The sequence below is a fragment of the Dama dama genome, chromosome 5 (genome assembly GCF_033118175.1).
Source record: "Dama dama isolate Ldn47 chromosome 5, ASM3311817v1, whole genome shotgun sequence".
Classification (NCBI taxonomy): Eukaryota; Metazoa; Chordata; class Mammalia; order Artiodactyla; family Cervidae; genus Dama; species Dama dama.
Window position 1 is genome coordinate 42,473,112 of NC_083685.1, and position 17,810 is coordinate 42,490,921.

At 48.5% G+C, this 17,810-nt stretch overlaps 1 protein-coding gene across 12 annotated transcripts in view; it reads left to right on the forward strand.

The window, feature by feature from the left end:
- Nucleotides 1-17,810, forward strand: part of JADE1 (jade family PHD finger 1) — a 57,992-nt gene that overhangs the window by 26,363 nt on the left and 13,819 nt on the right. For all 12 annotated transcript variants that reach the window (XR_009692882.1, XM_061142340.1, XM_061142339.1 and 9 more), the window contains exons 3-8: nt 5,068-5,153; nt 7,295-7,452; nt 9,266-9,453; nt 11,799-12,010; nt 14,617-14,784; nt 15,990-16,106. Coding sequence is in view for 11 of the 12 variants with exons in the window: in XM_061142340.1 (XP_060998323.1) it covers nt 5,068-5,153; nt 7,295-7,452; nt 9,266-9,453; nt 11,799-12,010; nt 14,617-14,784; nt 15,990-16,106 (929 nt within the window). In the remaining variant the exon portion in view is untranslated. The remainder of the gene's footprint in view (nt 1-5,067; nt 5,154-7,294; nt 7,453-9,265; nt 9,454-11,798; nt 12,011-14,616; nt 14,785-15,989; nt 16,107-17,810) is intronic.

Here is a 17,810-nt window from a genome sequence, read left to right on the forward strand (position 1 = left end):
AGACTTCTGTCTTTCCCAGTTACCCAACCAAGTTCTGCTCCCTCACTTGTGATGACAGAGACACAGAAAACAGCTGAGTAAAAGTCAAACCGACTGATTTTGCACTTAGCAATGCAGGTTGATGAGTGACAAACATGACGTCATGTGAGGACTTTAGTTTTCCTGGGCTCTCTCCAGCTTACAGATAAACAGTGAAGAAAGACCAAAGTTTTTAGTGGATGAAACACACTTTCTGATTTGGACCTTTTGTGTTAGTTACATTTTTTAATGACTTGCTTTCACTTTGTTTGTTTATTTGACTCTGCTTGGTTTCTTTCATGACAAGTCTTCAGAGGTCCTCAGTGGTTTCTCTTTTGCATAAAGGTTAATGACTCTGCTTCCGCTTCTATTCCTGTGTGACTGGACCTTTAATTTGCTCCTTTCCCACCATCAGTTGAATCCTGTGACACCGAGGAGTTGTGTAGGAATTCTTGAAATGTGGGAATTTTGGCTCAAGTACTGCAGAGTGTGTGTTGTATGCCTGTCTCCTCTAGGCACGTGGAGATGGTTTTATCCCTTTTCACACCCAGCTTGTGGCTTGTCGACATTGACGGGCAGAGCATCATCTTGGGCTCAAGGAACAAGTAGCACCTGATTTGCTCCATGGACTTGGACTTAACAGAAGGGCTGGGTGACTATGAAACATTTGTGTCAGTTGGTTGAAGGCCCAGGTATGTTGAAACATTCCTGGGCCAGTGCTCTGAACGCGCACCCATCAAGCTTTGTGCTTTGGAAGATAAACCGCAGAGCTATCAAGCCATGTTGGGAGGGAAAGGGGTTGGGCTGTGGGAGATGTGGGGTCAGGCCCTGGTAGAAAGAGCAGGGGTGTGTGAGGCGGGCCTTCTACCACACAGTGCAAGCAAATAGGAACTGTTAAATCTGTTCCCTTCTCAGACGAAACATTGCGTAGCACCACCTTACTGGTTCAGTAAGAGTAAGGCCGCGCCTTACTGCAACTCAAGGCTGCACTGTTGTGACATCGACTGGCTCTCTGGGCTCCATACTTGCTGGTCCCAAGCATCTTATTTTGTTAAGCTGGCTTAACACTCCTAAAAACACCAGCATGGTATTTAGGGTCTAGAAGCGGGGTCTGAGACAGGAGATGCGCCATCTGGTCGGGGGTGAGGTTCTTTCATAGCTTGCCTTTGTGGTGGTGTGAGCACCCACCCGCGCTGCCATTCACTCTTGTTGCTGAACCTTTCATGCGTTGCACCACCTGGAAGGCTTAACACACACGAACCACCAAATGTTGGAGGTGTGTGCAATATGTATTAGATTTACTCTTGAGGTTTTTCCCTTCTTTTAGATTTAAGGCAAGACAGCATGACTGTATTTCAAAGGACAGTGTTGAAGGTCAATGCCGCCTAGAACCAGAAAGCAGGGTTAGTAGTGCAGAGCACGCACAGGATCATGCTCATGGTGCTGTGACCTACGAGCCTTTTGTCACTTTCATCACCCCTGCATTTCTGTTTTAAGGGAAGATGGGGATCATAAAACAAGGCAAGGCTTTATTTTTCCCTAATTCTTCTCTGTGTTTTAATAGAGATTAATTGCTGATACCCAAAGTACATGTCAAGAATTTAAAAGTCACTTGTCAGTAGAGTGGACTTAACTTTAGGTAATAATACCTTGTGTATGGGAAGTAAGGTAATTTTAAATGTTATGCCGAATTTTTAGAGTTCCTAACTCTTCTCCTGAAAGCAACAAGAAAATAAAACAAAAATTTACTTGCCATATTCTTAGCTTGTCAGTAAATGTCAGCACTCTGAAAACAAAAACAAAATATAGCTTTTAATCCAGCATAATCTTAGCACATGGCTTTTCAGAACTAATGAGTGGCCAGTATCTTACTGCAGTGTAAATTGTTGTCTTCTAGTCCTTTCGTGTTAGAAATACTCTGATTTTTCTTTTTAACCCAACATACTTAAAAAGTTCTATAACATAACTTTTTAAAATTAAAAATAAGTGTGAATTGTTTTGCTTGGATCATGGTCTTGGAGGAACCGGAGAGAACGTGGCTGAGAGAGAACTGGTGTAGGGACATCAGGCATTGCTTGGAGTCTCCTGTGGACTTCGTAGATGGAGGTGTGTTCTGGGCAGGAAGCAGTGGCCCCACCATGCTGTCTTTAAAGGCATTAGTGCTTTATTTTCTGTGACCTCATTTTCCTTGAGCTCAGAAGCCTGTCTTCTAATAGGTAAAACAGCGGTGCGTTCTGAGTACCTACCACCTTCAGTTCTTGGGTCACAGTCCTCAACAGTGACACTGTATTTTTTGTCCAGTTAGAGACATCTTTTAAAACATTAAGCATCTGCTGTGTGCACAGCACTGACTTAGGTGTACTGGATGTTGTAAATAGTTATTACATAGTTTTAAAGTGAACTTGAGGGAGGAAATGGCCAGCAACAAGGATCTGCTGCTGGACAAGGGAGGGAGGGACCAGCTGCTTCTCACTATTCCGCAAAGTTTAGGTTCTGTACAGGCCACCTGCGTAGAGTAAAACGGAGCGTTTCTTCTCCTTTATTCTAAATGGATGGCAGAAAATCATCAATTATTTTCTGCTCACATTTAAAAGTGTACACTTTGATACATGTTGACATGTTTACACCCATGAAATCATAAAACCGAAGAGAATCCTTCCCTTCCCTCTTTCCCCAGTCACCTCTGATCTATTTTCTGTCACTATAGATTAGTTTATATTTTCTAGCGTTTTATATAAATGGAATAGTATGTACTCTTTTTATCTGGCATTTTTCACTCCACATAACTATTCCCACATTCATCCATGTTGTGTATGTATCAACAGCTCATTCTTTTTTAATGCTGGATAGTATTCCATGGTATGGATATGCCACTATTTGGGTGGTTTCTGGTTTTTGACTTCATATGTAAACTAAGAACATTCTTTATGTCAGTGATAATTTAAGCTTAGCTTTCCCCCCAGTCTTGCCCTTTCTGCAAAGGAGAGTTTAATATTATTTCTCTTCCTCTTTTTGCATTAGGCAAATTAAAAGGAAGAGAAACAGACTATTTCTGGGTGGACCAGCGTTTCTCTTGGGTAATACAATTAGATGCCAAATTTGTAGCAGTTTTGAATATCTGTTTTTAAAAACAGGCAACATTTTTCAAGAATGTGAAAGCAGTCCTAGGAAAAGTTTCAAAATGATCACCATTCCTTGGATTGAGTTCTGTGCCAGCTGCATGGAACCTTGGGAACCAGCCTGGAGGTTGTCCCTAACACTTCAGCTAGCGATTCACAGTAGAGGGGCCGCCCCGTTCCGCCCTCATCTCGGCCCCCTCCCCGGGCTCCTGGACGGTCCGTCCAGAGTATGCCTGTGCTCTTCCCCTGTCCGGGCTCAAGGACTGGAGGGGGCAAGACAGGCCTGTCTAGAGACATGAGCTGCCCAGCGGCCTTCCTCTCTGGGTTCCTAATTTGGTTTCTGTCTTCCTTTTTCCAATAATGACCAGATTTAGAACTTCCTGCAAGTCAGACTTACCCCAGTATGCCCAGAATATTCCTTTAGTGTGGGAGTGAAACTTTCTTATTCATTCAAGAGTCTAATACTGAACCACTCAGTAGGGTTACTGGTAGGAAATCTGTTCTGCTGGCCTAAGAGCAGAGTCAGTTGACCCAGTAAACAAGCCTCAGGACTGGTCATCAACGGTAGTGCTCGCGCCTGTTGAGGGACGCTTGGCAATCCCCTTAGTCTCCGTCATGGCAAATCTGATGATAGGCTTATACGCAGAATCTATTTCTTTATATCCCCAAGGTCTTAAGGGTGCTTTGATTGTGTCCCTTGTCTCTGGAATCTGTAGAGATAAGAGTTTCCTGTTTGAGTGAAAAGTGATTTTGTTGATAGAATGGCAGTCCCCCTCAGGTTTTAGCTTTTATTTTGGGGGAAGGGAGAGTGGTGTTAATTTATGGGAAATGCTACAGTCTGTTGAACATGGAGGAGAGTTATTAGGAAGTTAGACACACTGCAAGTAGTTAGGAGGGTGGTTTCGGATCTCAGGCAGTGATGCAGCATCCAGAGACTGGAGGCAGTGACAGGGGTGGAGAAGAGGGGCTGAGGTGCTGAGGTACTGGGCAGCCGAGTTCCACTCGGCCATTAATCGGATGTGTGCTGAGCGAGGAGAGTTTAGAATGACTCTTGAAGAAGAAGAAAACCAGGTTTGAATAAAACATTGAGGCCAGTTACAGTAGTGCTGAGGTGACCCACCTTAGGAGCACTCTGGGCCTGATTCATGTCTGATCTGAAGGTGAACGTGGACCTGGCGCTCGTGTGGGAATGCAGGTCTGACAGTCTCCCGGGTGAGACTCTGGGTGTGGACACGCCCTCCCCGGGGAAGGAGGCCTGGAGCAAGAGGACTCAGACGCTGTGGCATTAAGGAGACACAGGCGGCCTGGTGGGGCTCCCAGTTCCCTTGATTTAGTGGGGAAGGGGCCACTTCCTGTCCTTTGAGCTCAGAGAAGAGCCGATGCCGGCAGGCATTTTCTGGGAGAGGGGAGCAGGCACTTGTAAAGGGGGTTTGGCCGCAGCCCCTAGTCTGTGGCAGGCTGGAGTTTCCCTGTTCTAGGAATTGCTAAGTTCTTTTGTGGAGTCAAAACTTTTTCCCTAATGTTTTGGGGTATGGATTTAGGATATAGCACAATGATGTTAGCGTTTGAAAAGTCCCTGAAAGTTTTTTTTTTAAGTTTCTGGATTTATATTTACCACTGTGAGACTCTGAACCTCTTAAGAGATGCAGGCTTACGGATGAAGGCACCACCTCCATGGTGTTCGTGAGCGGCCTCTTCCCTCTGTGCGTGTGCTGTGGCTCAGCGGCCCTCGGCCCTGGGTGCGGAGTGGTCTTGCTGGCTTGCTGTGGGACGTGAGTGTGGTGGGGGTGGAGAAGCTCTGGGGGAGAGGGGAGAGCGCGGCGGGGCACCGGCCGTCTCCTGGGGTGCCACTGCGGGCGCCTTGCTGCGAACACTCCGTGGTTTGTGTACCTCTGATTGACTGCTTTTCTTGGGACATTTGTGTCTTCAGGCCTGTCGACTACCTGGTCCCAGAATTCCCGATCCCAGCACGGGAGAAGTTCATGCTCCAGACCTGAAGATCGAAAGCCTTCAGAGGTATTTCCCGAGTGCTGGCATGACTGTGCCTGTCCTGCATGTGTTCGTGAGCGCGTATGGTTGACACACACACCAGGTTGTTGGTATTGATGTCAGTGCGTTCTTGGGTAACTTATGTAACCCCTCTTCCTCAGTTTCCAAATCTGTAAGATAGGGATAATACAGGTGTTCACCTTACAGGATCCGTATGAGGATTAAGAGCATTAATACACAGAGGTAAATTGTGCTCAGTAAATGTTAGCTGTTATTAATTATATTCTTCAGTTTTTTTGACTGAAAAATCCCATGGACAGGAGCCTGGCGGGCTATAGAGAACCGGGCACGACTGAGCGTGCACACGCTGAAGGAAGCTGGTACCTGTGTGGGAGCAGCAGTCCCACAGCTGGAACCCCTCCCGGTGTCAGCACTGGGCAGTGTGGGGGGCGTGGCCGTGGCCCTGACCTGTGTTTTGTTCCAGGCTGTTGCTGTTTTTAAGTTTCTGAGTTGAAATGACTCCATACTTGCAGTGCCGAGGTTGAGCCCTGCTGGGGACCTCTGAGCTCACGTCCCTTTGAGGGCGTCTGCCTCAGTCTTGAGCACCCCCTCCCAAGTCTCTAGTGCAGGAAGAGTGGACTGACTGCTTTTTCTCTTCTTGTTGCTTCAGTTTGAATTTTTTTTTCCCCCTTCTTTGGCAGATTCCCTTATTAACTACTGATACTCATCAGACTTAATTGGAATATGTTTTTAACTAATTTGCTTCCTGAAGATGTAGAGCTGGGACTTGAAAGGACTTGTCTCTCCGGGGGTGGGGAGGGTGTCACTGACAGTTCGCGCCCCCTGGGGCATGGGCCCCTGGCCTCACTGGCGCTTGAGTGGAAGGTGCACAGCCCGCCTCCTGCCGGTTCCTGGGACTTCAGTGACACACAGGGGAAAAGTCCAGATCCAAAATGGCAGGCTGGAGACACGGCCCTTTTGTTCAGACACTGCCTCAGACTTTATTATGGTGAAGTTTATTAAAGTGATCACCAGCCTGAAAAGTCACCAGGAAAAACAAATATGGACCTATTAGCAGGCATATAATGTGAGCTGTACTTAGCAGCACAAGAAAGAACTCCCTGTCCCAAGAAGAGAGAGTTCAGCATTGTGACTTGTGTAAACAGAGAATGTAGCTTACAGATGCAGGCTCACTTCGTGCCAAATACAACTCGGGATGTTGCTAATGCCAGGGTCAGTGCTTCCTCCTGTAGTGCTGAGACCTGCGCGGACTGAGGCGAGGCCCTGGTGGGGAGTCTCCATCAGGAACAGCAGGTGTGCGGGGGTCCCCTTTGTGGTTGGTCCCCCCTTGACCTGTGATGAGGCATTGAGGTGCTCTCTTGGCAGAGGGTACCTTGGAATCTTGTGGTCTGTTTTTGGCAGGGTGAGGAGAGGCGGGTAGCTTGCTTTCTTCTTTTCCTCTCCTCCTCCTCCTCTTCCCCCACAGATGCTGCTTTCTTGGCAGAAGTTACACTAGGTGAGGGAGTGCAGACACATTCTTTACAAGCTCCTTTCTGCCTGGATTCCCCTGCTCTGTTGTTGCTTCTCTCCTAGATTTTTGTAGCCTTTGCTCTGCCTCGCGTTGGCCACCCAAAACCCGCCTTTCCAGACACCTTACCAGAAGCCCTGGTGCCCAGCGGGCAGGGGCCGGGTGGAGGCAGCCTGAGGGTAGGAACAGAAGCCTTGGTGGCCCTGGGTTTTGGCTTGGTGTTGTTACATGGTTAGTGGAGTTCTAGTTCTTAAATATTTACCAGGAAGGTGCCCTTGAGTGAAATGTCTCCTTCCAGGGGTTTTTAGGCGCATTGTCTTCAGCAGCCTGCTTGCTGAATTGGGAGTCTCTTAGCAGTTTTGCAGGAGGGCACTGAGGTTCCTGAGTCTTGGTGGCTGGCGCAGACATGGCCGTCTTGCAGAGCCAGGGAGGGGGTGAGGGTACTGAGCTGCTGCCGCTCCCGTCCTGAGCATGGCCCAGGGTGTGGCAGGCCCAGGGCTTTCCTCAGTAGGTCAGACTGGTTCTCTGTTGAAACAGTGACCTGGTTACATGGCAGCACCATGGTTACCCTGCAGCTGCCAGTGCTCTGAAGAAGAATGCAAATACCCAGTGTCAATGACCCTTTTCTCTCCCTGTCCAGGTGTTTAGGACAGACCTGATCACTGCCATGAAGCTCCATGACTCCTACCAGCTGAACCCGGACGAGTACTACGTGCTGGCGGATCCCTGGAGACAGGAGTGGGAGAAAGGGGTCCAGGTGCCAGTGAGCCCTGGGACCATCCCCCAGCCTGTGGCCAGGTAGACGTACCTGGGAGAGGGGCTACCCCTCCCGCAGCAGTGGTCTGACTGCCCCTAGAGCCAGCCGGCTGCGGGGAGCAGTGTTGGAGTTAGCAGTAGGGTTTCTGGGGGAATGAGAAATGGTCCAGAGGTGGTGCTGTGGGCCTCCACCTTGGGAAGGTGCTGCTCTCCTCGAGAGGAAGGTAAATTCCAGGACTTCCTGGGAAGTGGGGGGCAGGGTGGGACACCTGGATGTAGGCAGAGTGGCTCCTTCTTCTCTGGAGGCTGCTTTCCTGGGGAGGGGTGTCTGCCTCCACCTCGGGGAGGACGGGGGTGAGCAGTCCTGTCAGGTTAGGGCTGTGTGGATGGAACCTTAGAGTCCTCCTTGGATAAACTTTGCCCACATGTTCTTAGAGACTTTCTATTGATTTTACTTCCAAACCTCTTTTCCCCTGAAAGGTTTTGAGGGTCGGTCTTTGATGACCCGCCTCAGCATGAAGCTGGGCCTGTTTGCTCACCTGTCTGAGGCTCCTCCCAGGGAGGGAGCACCTGGCTTCACTGCCTTCTTGTTGTCAGTCAGCTGCCTGCTTTGCGAAACGTCCTCTTTCACCATCACTGAGTGTGGACTGAGCTTACCCTCACCCCCATCATGTCCTCAGGCACTTGAGATGATCGAGTCTGATTATTGGGTTAGGGGTCCCTGGGGCAAATGTCCCCATAACTGTGCAGGATTGAATGACCCTCCCAGGCCGGACTGCCATCTGGGGAGTGAGTGGAGTGTTCACTGGGCTCTTCAGGAGTCACCCACCCCTGGGGCACGGCACCATGGAACTGCTTGGCGCTGGCGTCCCCATCCCAGGCGTTCCGAGCCCAGCAAAGGACAAGTAAACACCCACAGAGCTTCTGGAAGTTTTCACCTGAAACCCTGCCCTTAGTTGAGTAGGAGGAAAAACCCCCTTAAATTTGCCTATCTCAGTGTCATATATTAATAGATAAAGTCACTCTGGTATTATAAGGGTGTTGGAAATACTCTGACAGACTCCTTGGACAGCTGGGTATTAATGCAAACTGCCGGCACCCTGAGACCTGGAGGTGGACGGACAGTGTGGATGTGAGGGGCTCCTGGGCCGCCATGGGCTCCAGTCAGCAGTGGTTGGACCGTCTCAAGTGCTGTCCTCCTCCTGAGCGGGTGCAAGGACAGCATTCTCCAGGTGTTCACAGGTGGAAGGAGGAGGAGCAGAGGGACCTTGCCTTCTGTCCTGGGATCCCCGGTGTGTGTTGGGAGCATCCCTAACGTGGCCGGGACTCTGATTCTTAGGCTGCCTGGTAATGGTCGAGGCCTGAGTTTTAGCCCTGGAGGTGATGGTTCTCCCCTCGGCTCTCCAGCGCTCTGCTGTAGCCGCTGTCTGTGTGGCTGCTCTTGTCTCCCCCGTGTCCCAGAGAACCCTGTGCTTCGTGGTCTCCAGCAGGGGTGGGCAGGCCTGGTTCGTGGAGGGAGCTTCAGATGTTAACCCTTGACACTTAGGGCAGAGTGCATTCTTGTGTGTGTGCCCCGCTGTCAGATGGCGGCAGGCACTCGGGGTCCTGGGAAGCCACACGGAAGAAGCTGGTGGTGACAACTTCCGTAGTTTTGTAACTTGTCATCTAGTTTTATTTTAGGGGCTTTAATGACTCCAACCTTATTTTATTAGTGATGTTAGGGTGTTAACTCTTAACCAGGCGGTGACCTGGGGTTTGGGGGTTGGAGGTGGACGCTCACCTGGGGCCTTCTGACAGACAGACTTGCTTCCTTGTGGCAGGAAGGGTAACCCGGCTGCCTTTTCTTCTTAACCAGGGTTGTATCTGAAGAGAAATCCCTCATGTTCATCAGGCCCAAGAAGTACATTGTCTCGTCAGGCTCCGAGCCTCCGGAGCTGGGCTACGTTGACATCCGCACGCTGGCCGACAGTGTGTGTCGTTACGATCTCAACGACATGGACGCTGCGTGGCTGGAACTGACCAACGAGGAGTTTAAGGAGATGGGTGAGAGACGGCTCTGTTGCCTTGTGATGAGTAGAGGCTTGCAGGTGAGGGGAGAAGCTCCTCACCACCTGGGGCGCCGGCTCCATCTCAGCCTCAGACCTGCGCGTCCGGCTGTGGCAGACCCGGTGCCTGCGTGTGCTCCCTGGGCGAGTGGTGGGACTGAGAAGGGCTGTTTTCCACGGGGGAGGAGCAGGGCTCCTGGCTCCCACCCTGACCTCCAGCCCTGAACTTGCCTCTTCCTTACCTCCAGGAAAGTAAGGAGGCTGAGCTCTTCAGATCCCTTCTTTAGCACTGACCTGCTGTTTCTCACAGTAAACTCCACTGCAGCCAAGCGCACCGTTTTCCAAACATGGCACTTGTGCTTTCACCTCGGCGATTCCCCTGAGGTCCTTTCCTAAACCTGAGTGCTCCGTGTGTCTGTCCTGGCTCCCCCTGGGTGAAGCCCCGCTTTCGTGGTGCCCCCGCCCACGGCGATCTCTCTGCGCATCAGTCAGTTCCTGTGTGCGTGCAGCTCAGGGCTCCCGTACCTCTTTGGCTTGCATCTCCTAGTGTCACCACCAGGATGACACATGGGTCTCGGCTTGCGCGCCACTGCTGACTGCTGAGGGCTGCCTGAAGTGTGTGGGGTGGCAAGTCAGTGAGGCCCAGTCTGGGTTCCCCATGAGAGGCTGTGAGGATTAATTAGCTTTGTGCTGTAGGTCAAGGTCGGGAAGTGGTGGCACAGGCTCTTTGCAGCCTAGCTTATGTAAGTATTTATGAAATGGTGAACGGATTTCAAAGCCCTGCAGGACTGAGACTGTGTGTGTGTGGGTCCCTGAGCCTCACGTGGCGCCTGGCGTGTGACGGGTGACGCCATGCCTGCTGCTCCCCAGCCCCTGAATAAAGACCCTGTGGACTGAGCTAGGAATTTTGACAAAGCTGATTCGTTCCTCATGACCTTGCTTTTAGATATTAGTGGCTAGACTGTTAGCAGACGACGAGGTTGCTTTATAGAATCTGTTTATAAGTTTTCTCTTAGAACAGAATACTATGTTTCAGCTTCATAGACTTTGTGGAAACCCCTGTATTCCACCAGACTGGCTCGGTGTCCTGAGTTAAGGCAGAGGGACTGATGGCCAGGGGCTGGGGGCTTCTGTGGTTGGTTCAAGGGGTAGTGCTGGGTCTCTGTCAGACAGTGAGGCACTGCTGAGCGCTTTGGCAGGATAAGTGATGCAGTTTTCTAACACGTACTGAACACATACTTGAAGACGTTTACCTTGGCTTTCATTGGTCTTTTTAATGGTGAAAATTAATTATAGGGTATAGGGTTGTATTTTCAAAGCCAGTGATGTTTTCAAAACTGGTAGGAAGAATTGAGATGAAAGCGTCTGGCCACGCAGAAACGATCTTGTTATTAAATAGAGTTTGAGATGAGAGGTGGCTTTTTTGAATATGTGTTTATTAGGGCCTATCACAGTGCCAGCACTATTGTGTTCTCCAGGTTTTTAAAAACTGGAAGTGTCAGTTAAATTTACGGTAATGCGTAAGAGTTGTTGTTGGCTCTGATGACGTTTCTGTTGTTCCTTAGATGTGTTTTACTATTTTTTACAGCCTGTTTTTTCTTTCTTGCATGAGTGTTTTCATTGTAGGAAGTTTGGAATACATCCACAAATGGAAGAAAATAAAAGTCTTACCCCACCACTAGTTATAACCATGATAACCGCTTAAAGTTTATTTTTGGTCATTTCTTGCATAAGAATGCATTTTATTTGATTCACAAGGAGCTGTCTTTGCTTCAGACATTGCTTGTATTTCTGTCTTTCATGGGTCTGATTAGCTTATGCATCTCAACTAGTAAATTAAGAGGGTGAGGAGGGATAAACCAGGTAAAAACATTTTGAGTATTCACAGTGAAATCTGTTCTCAGCACCATTTTAAGCTGAAAAAATGGAATGTTTTTTTGAAAAAAATAACCAAGCCATACTATACGGTCATGGTTTTGAAGTCTGTTACATGTTAGTTGTTATATATAATGTTGTAATGAAATGACAATCTAATGTATTCAATACTTAATATCCTTGAACCCTTTTGGGATTTATCTTTCACTTTTCTACCTTCCAGTGCTGTGTCTTCAGTACCTGATCATAAAGAACAAACTGTTGTGTGGATATGTCTTTCTGCCTTTTAGTTTACAGATCCTTCCTTGAAAGGGTCAAAGAGACATTCAACAGATAATATTTGGGACACTCAGGATACATTTGTTTATGATATTATTTATTCTCTGTGAATTCATTAGTATAACTAATATTATAATATTTATTCATATGGGGATTTATCAAAATAGGTTTGTGGCATTTTTCCTCTAGGAATGCCCGAGTTAGATGAATATACCATGGAGAGGGTCCTGGAGGAATTTGAACAGCGGTGCTATGACAACATGAACCACGCGATAGAGACCGAGGAAGGCCTGGGGATCGAGTATGACGAAGATGTCGTCTGTGACGTCTGCCAGTCACCCGATGGTGAGGATGGCAACGAGATGGTGTTCTGTGACAAGTGCAACATCTGCGTGCACCAGGTAGGTGGGCAGCGGGGCCCGGGAGGAAGCCACAGACAGGGTCGGGGACGGAGGACGTGTGCCCATCTTTTTCTTAATACCGGGTGTTTGAAGTATTTCTTGCTGCTTTTACAGCCAGGAGAATGGGATCCTGTATTAATTTTCTCGGGCTGCTCTAATAGAGTGTACCACCAGCTGGATGACTTAAAATGACAGAAATTATTGTCTTGCTGTCTGGACACTGGAAACCTGAATTCAAGGTGTCGGCAGGGCCACACTCCCTCTGAAACCCATAGAAGAGTCCCTCCTCAGCTCTTCTGGCTCCTGGCGGTTTGCTGACAGTCGTTAGCATTCCTTGGCTTGCACCTGTGCACCACTCTGGTCTCCGGCTTTGTCATCGCTTGGCGTCCTTGCCAAGTCTCTGTCTTTACACTTAGCCGTCTTCTTGTAGGAAGACCAGTCACAGTGGATGAAGGGCCCTCCCTGCTCCAGTGTGAGCTCATCTTAATGGACTGCATCCGTTTTCTTCTGGGTTAGGACTGACTTTAACATAAACTTTTCGGACACAATTCAAAACATCACTTTTGCTGACATCACAATAAACTGAGCCCCTTTTCTTGAATGTTATTTCCTGTCCTCCCTGATGTCAATAGGATTTGGTGGTTGCTTCAGTAAGGATGGGCATAGGGTAATTTAAAAAGCTTGGGAGACTCTCAGTCTTGACTCTTCTTTCATTTATTTTTTAATACAATAATAAAGTAATATGTATTTCTGTGGGGACGTGTGTTCATATAATCTCTTTAAAAGACTATTCTGAGGTACTTATTTGAGTTCACATGTTGATGCTGAGATGACTTGTGTGGGATGGTGGCTTGGTGACCTGGGGAAGAAGAATCAAGTTTGTGATTCTTGGTTGTCCTTCTGGCCGCCTCCTGGGGGGTCCCTTCTGCCCGAGGACTTCACAGGCTGTGTGGCCTTACCCCATCTCATCCTGATGACACATGAACCATAGTCTTTTGCTATTATAGCCATCTTGTAGCTCTGGATTTTCAGATGACCAGAGAGCTTTCCTTGGGACAATGGAGAATCTCATAGAGGTTTTTTTGTCTCAACATCATGAGCATTGTGGCTACCATTTTGCTCCTTTGTTGTTCGTGCTATTTTACTTGGATGACATTTCGTTTTTTTTTTCCTTGCCAGTTTTACTTTTTTCCCCCTCATCCTGAGAAAAGTTTTGTTTGAAAAAAAAGAGTTTTTCTTGGAAACTACTCATACCTCCTGTTTTATGAATGAGTCAGCTGGTGTCAGGGTGGGCTTTTCAGAGTCGACAGTGGGTTACTGGCAGAATTGAAACTGGAACTCCAGGGCGGGGGCTGGGGGGAGGGCTCTAGACACCCCACCCCCCCGGCCTGGTCTTCTGTTCTTTTGGCCACACCACATTGTCTCTTAGTATTTCCTCGAGTTCCTTTTTCTTTTGAGATGTTCTTCATGACTTGTCTTTAAGGCATCCTTTGTTTAATCTTCTAATTTACTTAGACTTGTTTTTCCAGTAAAAAAGAAAAAATTACCTGTTCAAATGAGACTTTTTTCAGGAGTGCCTGATATAGACTTTTTTTGGTATTTGAAACCTTAGTGTCAGTTCTATAAAAAGTTTTGTCTTGTTTTGTTTTTCCAGTAAGTCTGTGTTGACAGTGGCTCATTCACGGCACGGACACATGCTCCTAAGCTCCAGGCTTAGTGTCACTTAACTCTGCTGCACTCACCCTGTGGTTTCCTTTTTGCGTCCTGGATATTCAGATTGCACAGTGGCTGTTTTTCCTGTCTGGAGAATTGGAGCTGTGTTACTCTGTCTCTCCACTTCCTGACTCGTAGTTAGTTCATTTAAGGATAAAGTTCTGAACAGTTTGGTGTTTTTAAACGGCTCTGACTGTGCCCCGGTACCGTCACGGTTTTCTTCCTCCACTTCTTTGACGTTTGCCTTTTCTTCTTTGACCCATCTTAGTGGCTTTTAGTCACCTCAAGTTCTGCAGTTACTGCCGTCCTGTGTGATTTGCCGTCTTATGTAAAGCAGGCTTTGTTTTGAACATCAGCCAAAGAGACCAAGTTCTTTTCTTGCCTAGAAGGTCTCATTTTTCTGCGCCTGTGGTGTTCGCTTGGTGTGAGGGGGTGTGGGGAGCAGGCTGGTAGAGTGTGCTCAGCCTGGGGACCCAGGCTGCCCCTTGGTTCTTCCTCCTGTCCGGAGGCGTCTCATGTAATCGCCTTGGGAGACTCGGCTGCTTTGTGTGTTCTCCTCACTCTGTCTCACCTGCATCAGTAAATCAGAGAGATGCCTACCCCATCTAGCCCCGAAGAGTGTTTTGAGGATTTACTGACTAATATTTAGAAACTTGGTACAGAGGATATCTAGCTACACAGCAGATTTCTGTTAGACGTTTCTGTCCATGAGTGCTTCTCAGGCGCTCCTCCCAACTCCCCGGAGTGTGCGGCACCCACCTTTCCTGAAGGGAGTGGCAATTCTCTTTGGTGGCAGTTCTGTTAAACTCTTTCTAGGTGTTTGAAATTAATAGACATAACGGGAAAAACAACTCTCTTCTCTCTTTTCCTTGGGATGTGCGGTGTCTTCACAGGCCTGCTATGGAATCCTCAAGGTCCCAGAGGGCAGCTGGCTGTGCCGGACGTGCGCCCTGGGCGTTCAGCCCAAGTGTTTGCTGTGTCCCAAGAAAGGAGGAGCGATGAAGCCCACGCGCAGTGGGACCAAGTGGGTGCACGTCAGCTGTGCGCTGTGGATCCCGGAGGTGGGTGCCCTTCTGGGCGGCTCAGCTCCAGAGCCGGTGGCTGCTCGTTGTCACGGGGAGCCATTCATTAATTAGCAGGCCTTATCGTAGCTGATCAGTAAAAAGACGCCTGTGAATTGCTGCTCCTTTTTCCACCTTAAATTGAATCTGAAGCATGCGGTCACCTGCTTACGGTGTGTACATTTGTAGACATGTTAACTGGGAGCCACAGCTAGTTGGATTCCTGGGTGGAGGTGTTCAGATTTGTCTTCAGATGCCGTTGCAGCTGGCCCTCCGCTGCTCATGGGCTCCCAGGAGTCGACCCATGGCATTCACGCTGTGGCCTTCCCCTGAGGTGGGCTGTAATCCCCTGGAGCTGGCGAACCATGCAGGCCACACAGTTGTGGTTAAAGAACCACTGCTCTAGGTCACATCTGTGTGATTTTTATTAAAATTCTTACTTAGCCTTGACCTTTTTAATTTCAGGTCTGGTGTAATTTATTTCAAGTCCCAGACCTTGACTAATTTAATTTGCATGGCTTACTCTGAGAATATAATTTGTGATTCAAATTTTAGCATTTTTTGGTGTGTAATTTTGGTGCATTTTCCTGCTGAGGAAAAAAGTTACCTGAGTGATTTGAAGTGAGGCTTCAGGACTTTTGGGGTCTCACAGTTTGGTATTAACAGGATACAGTTCAGTGATCCAGGCTGAACACTGAGAGGGCACCTTATTTATCTTGGTAGTTTTCTGTTTAGTATGTAGTAAACATTTCTGACTGAGGAGAATGGCTTTTCTTGAGTGAGAGAGAGAGACTGATTTAAAAGCAGTCAGTATTTACTTGCTCAGTTGCTCACAATGTGTTTAGTATATTTAAGATGGATTTCCAGCCTTGACCACGTCTCTGTGGACCAGAGGTGTACTCGCTTACCTTGTCCTGATACGTACACATCTGAGCTATCACTCGGGTGAGCAGTGAACGTTGGTATATCTGAATGTCTTTACAAACAGGATGTTTGCATCAGAAGAAACCCAGCCCCTCTCCCCAGGTGTGGAACTCGCCCCTTTCAAGTGGGATTTTACCTGTGCTAGGAGGGCGCTGGCCCCTTGGGACCCCCTGGTAGGAGAGTCGTGGGGAAGGCACACATCCTGAGGTTTCTCCTGTCTGTGCTCTGCCCTTGCCTGTCTGATGACCTCTGCCGCTCTGTCTTGCTGTGTCGGCCTCCAGGTGAGCATCGGCAGCCCCGAGAAGATGGAGCCCATCACGAAGGTGTCCCACATCCCCAGCAGTCGGTGGGCGCTTGTGTGCAGCCTCTGCAATGAGAAGTTTGGGGCATCCATACAGGTAATCAGCTCAGTCGGGACAGTGTGCCCACCCTTCCCTGCATTGCAGGGCAGGGGTCTGAACTAACTCTCAGAGGGTTCAGAGATGGGACTGGACTCTAGGAAGCAGGGTGAGGTTCCCACAGCCCTCTGAGGTTGCTGGGGGCGGGGGGTGCAGCCACACTCGGTATACACGTCTGTTGGTGGATTGTAACCGAACACCAGCTGTAAGCATCACAGGGCAGCTCAGAAATCTGCCTGGGCTGCCCAGCAGTAACGTCTGTGCCTATCTCTCCTTGCTGCCACAAGCGTGGGGTCGTGGGGACAACCCTGGGGATGAGCTGGAGGCTTGGCACTTGAGGGACAGTCGCCCCCTCACCTGCTGAGGGACCCCGCCGGTGTCTGAGGCGTGCACGTGGGTTCCTAGTCCTGGTGCACTGTTTGGAATCAGCTTGGCATGCTGATGCTTTTGTGTTTGGTAAAACAGGGACTCCTTGGAGCACCATTTGGGTCGGGGGCACCCCTGAGGTGCTGCTCCTAGGGTTCTGCACAGCCTGGATTTCTGATTTTTTTCCTTTTCAGTGTGTGGGAGGTGGGGTTGGGGTGGGGAGCCTGTTTGTAAAAATTGTGCCTGCATTTTCTGTGTCCATGCGCAGGCAAGCACGGAAGGTCATAATGTAGGAAGTATTAAGGAGAAAATATAGACGGCCGGGTGGTTTTCCGTGTTGTATAAAACACTACTAGAGAAGTTAATTTCTGGGCCTTACATTTTTGGCATCTAGACAGTCTTAAGAGGTCTGAGGTGCTGTTCCACCAAAGTCTCCAAGTCCTGCCTGTGGCCCTGCTGGCTTCCTCCTGTGGGAGGTGCCCCCTCAGGGCCATGGCCTTACCCCCTCCTCTTCCGTCCTCCCTGCTCCTCCTCAGTCCCCGAGCTGCATCTTGAGGGCAGAGGTGTTGGTTCAGGGTGGTGGCTTCTCTCTTGATGCAGGAAACACGGCAGCTCAGCACACTGCACAAGCTTCGTCAGACCACCAGTTGCGGGTTTGAAAGAAATGACCTCATTTGACAAAATCAGTTTGTATTTTGGCTGATAGATATTCCTCTCGGTAAGGTATCCAGTGAATGGTGGTTTTTAAAAAGTTTTCATTTTACACGCCAAGCAGTTGTGCTTTTCTTCATTATCACTTCCACTGGTGTTCAAGAATCCAAAATGTAACAAAAATATTCAGAGGGTGAGGCAGGAGACAGCTGGTGGGATTTGGCTGTGGACCTTGAAAATAGTGCAGATTTTTTTGCATGTGAATGGAATCTGCTTAAAACTAAAACATGACAAAAGCCTTTGGCCTGAGAATTGTATTCAGAGGACACGGAGGAGAAATTTTTTAAAAGCCACAAAGTAAAAAGAAAAAAAAAGACCTTGGAGCGGGTATATGTATGTGTGTATCGACTGCCCATGTGAACACTTTCAGGAAACACGCTGTGCAAACCAAGGAAAATAGAAATCGTTTTCTTCCGAGGTACCTGATGTTCTGAGGATAGAAATTGCACCCTTTACTGAGCAGGTCCTTCACTGATGCTTACCAGGAGGCAGGCGACTGTGATCTATGCTTCTCTTTTAAACAGAGATGATAAAATGATGGTTTTTTGTTGTTGTTGCCATTGACCTCTTTTTCCCAGACATTAATTTGAAGGAGGAGAGGCCAAGGAAGTTTGATTTTTCATATCT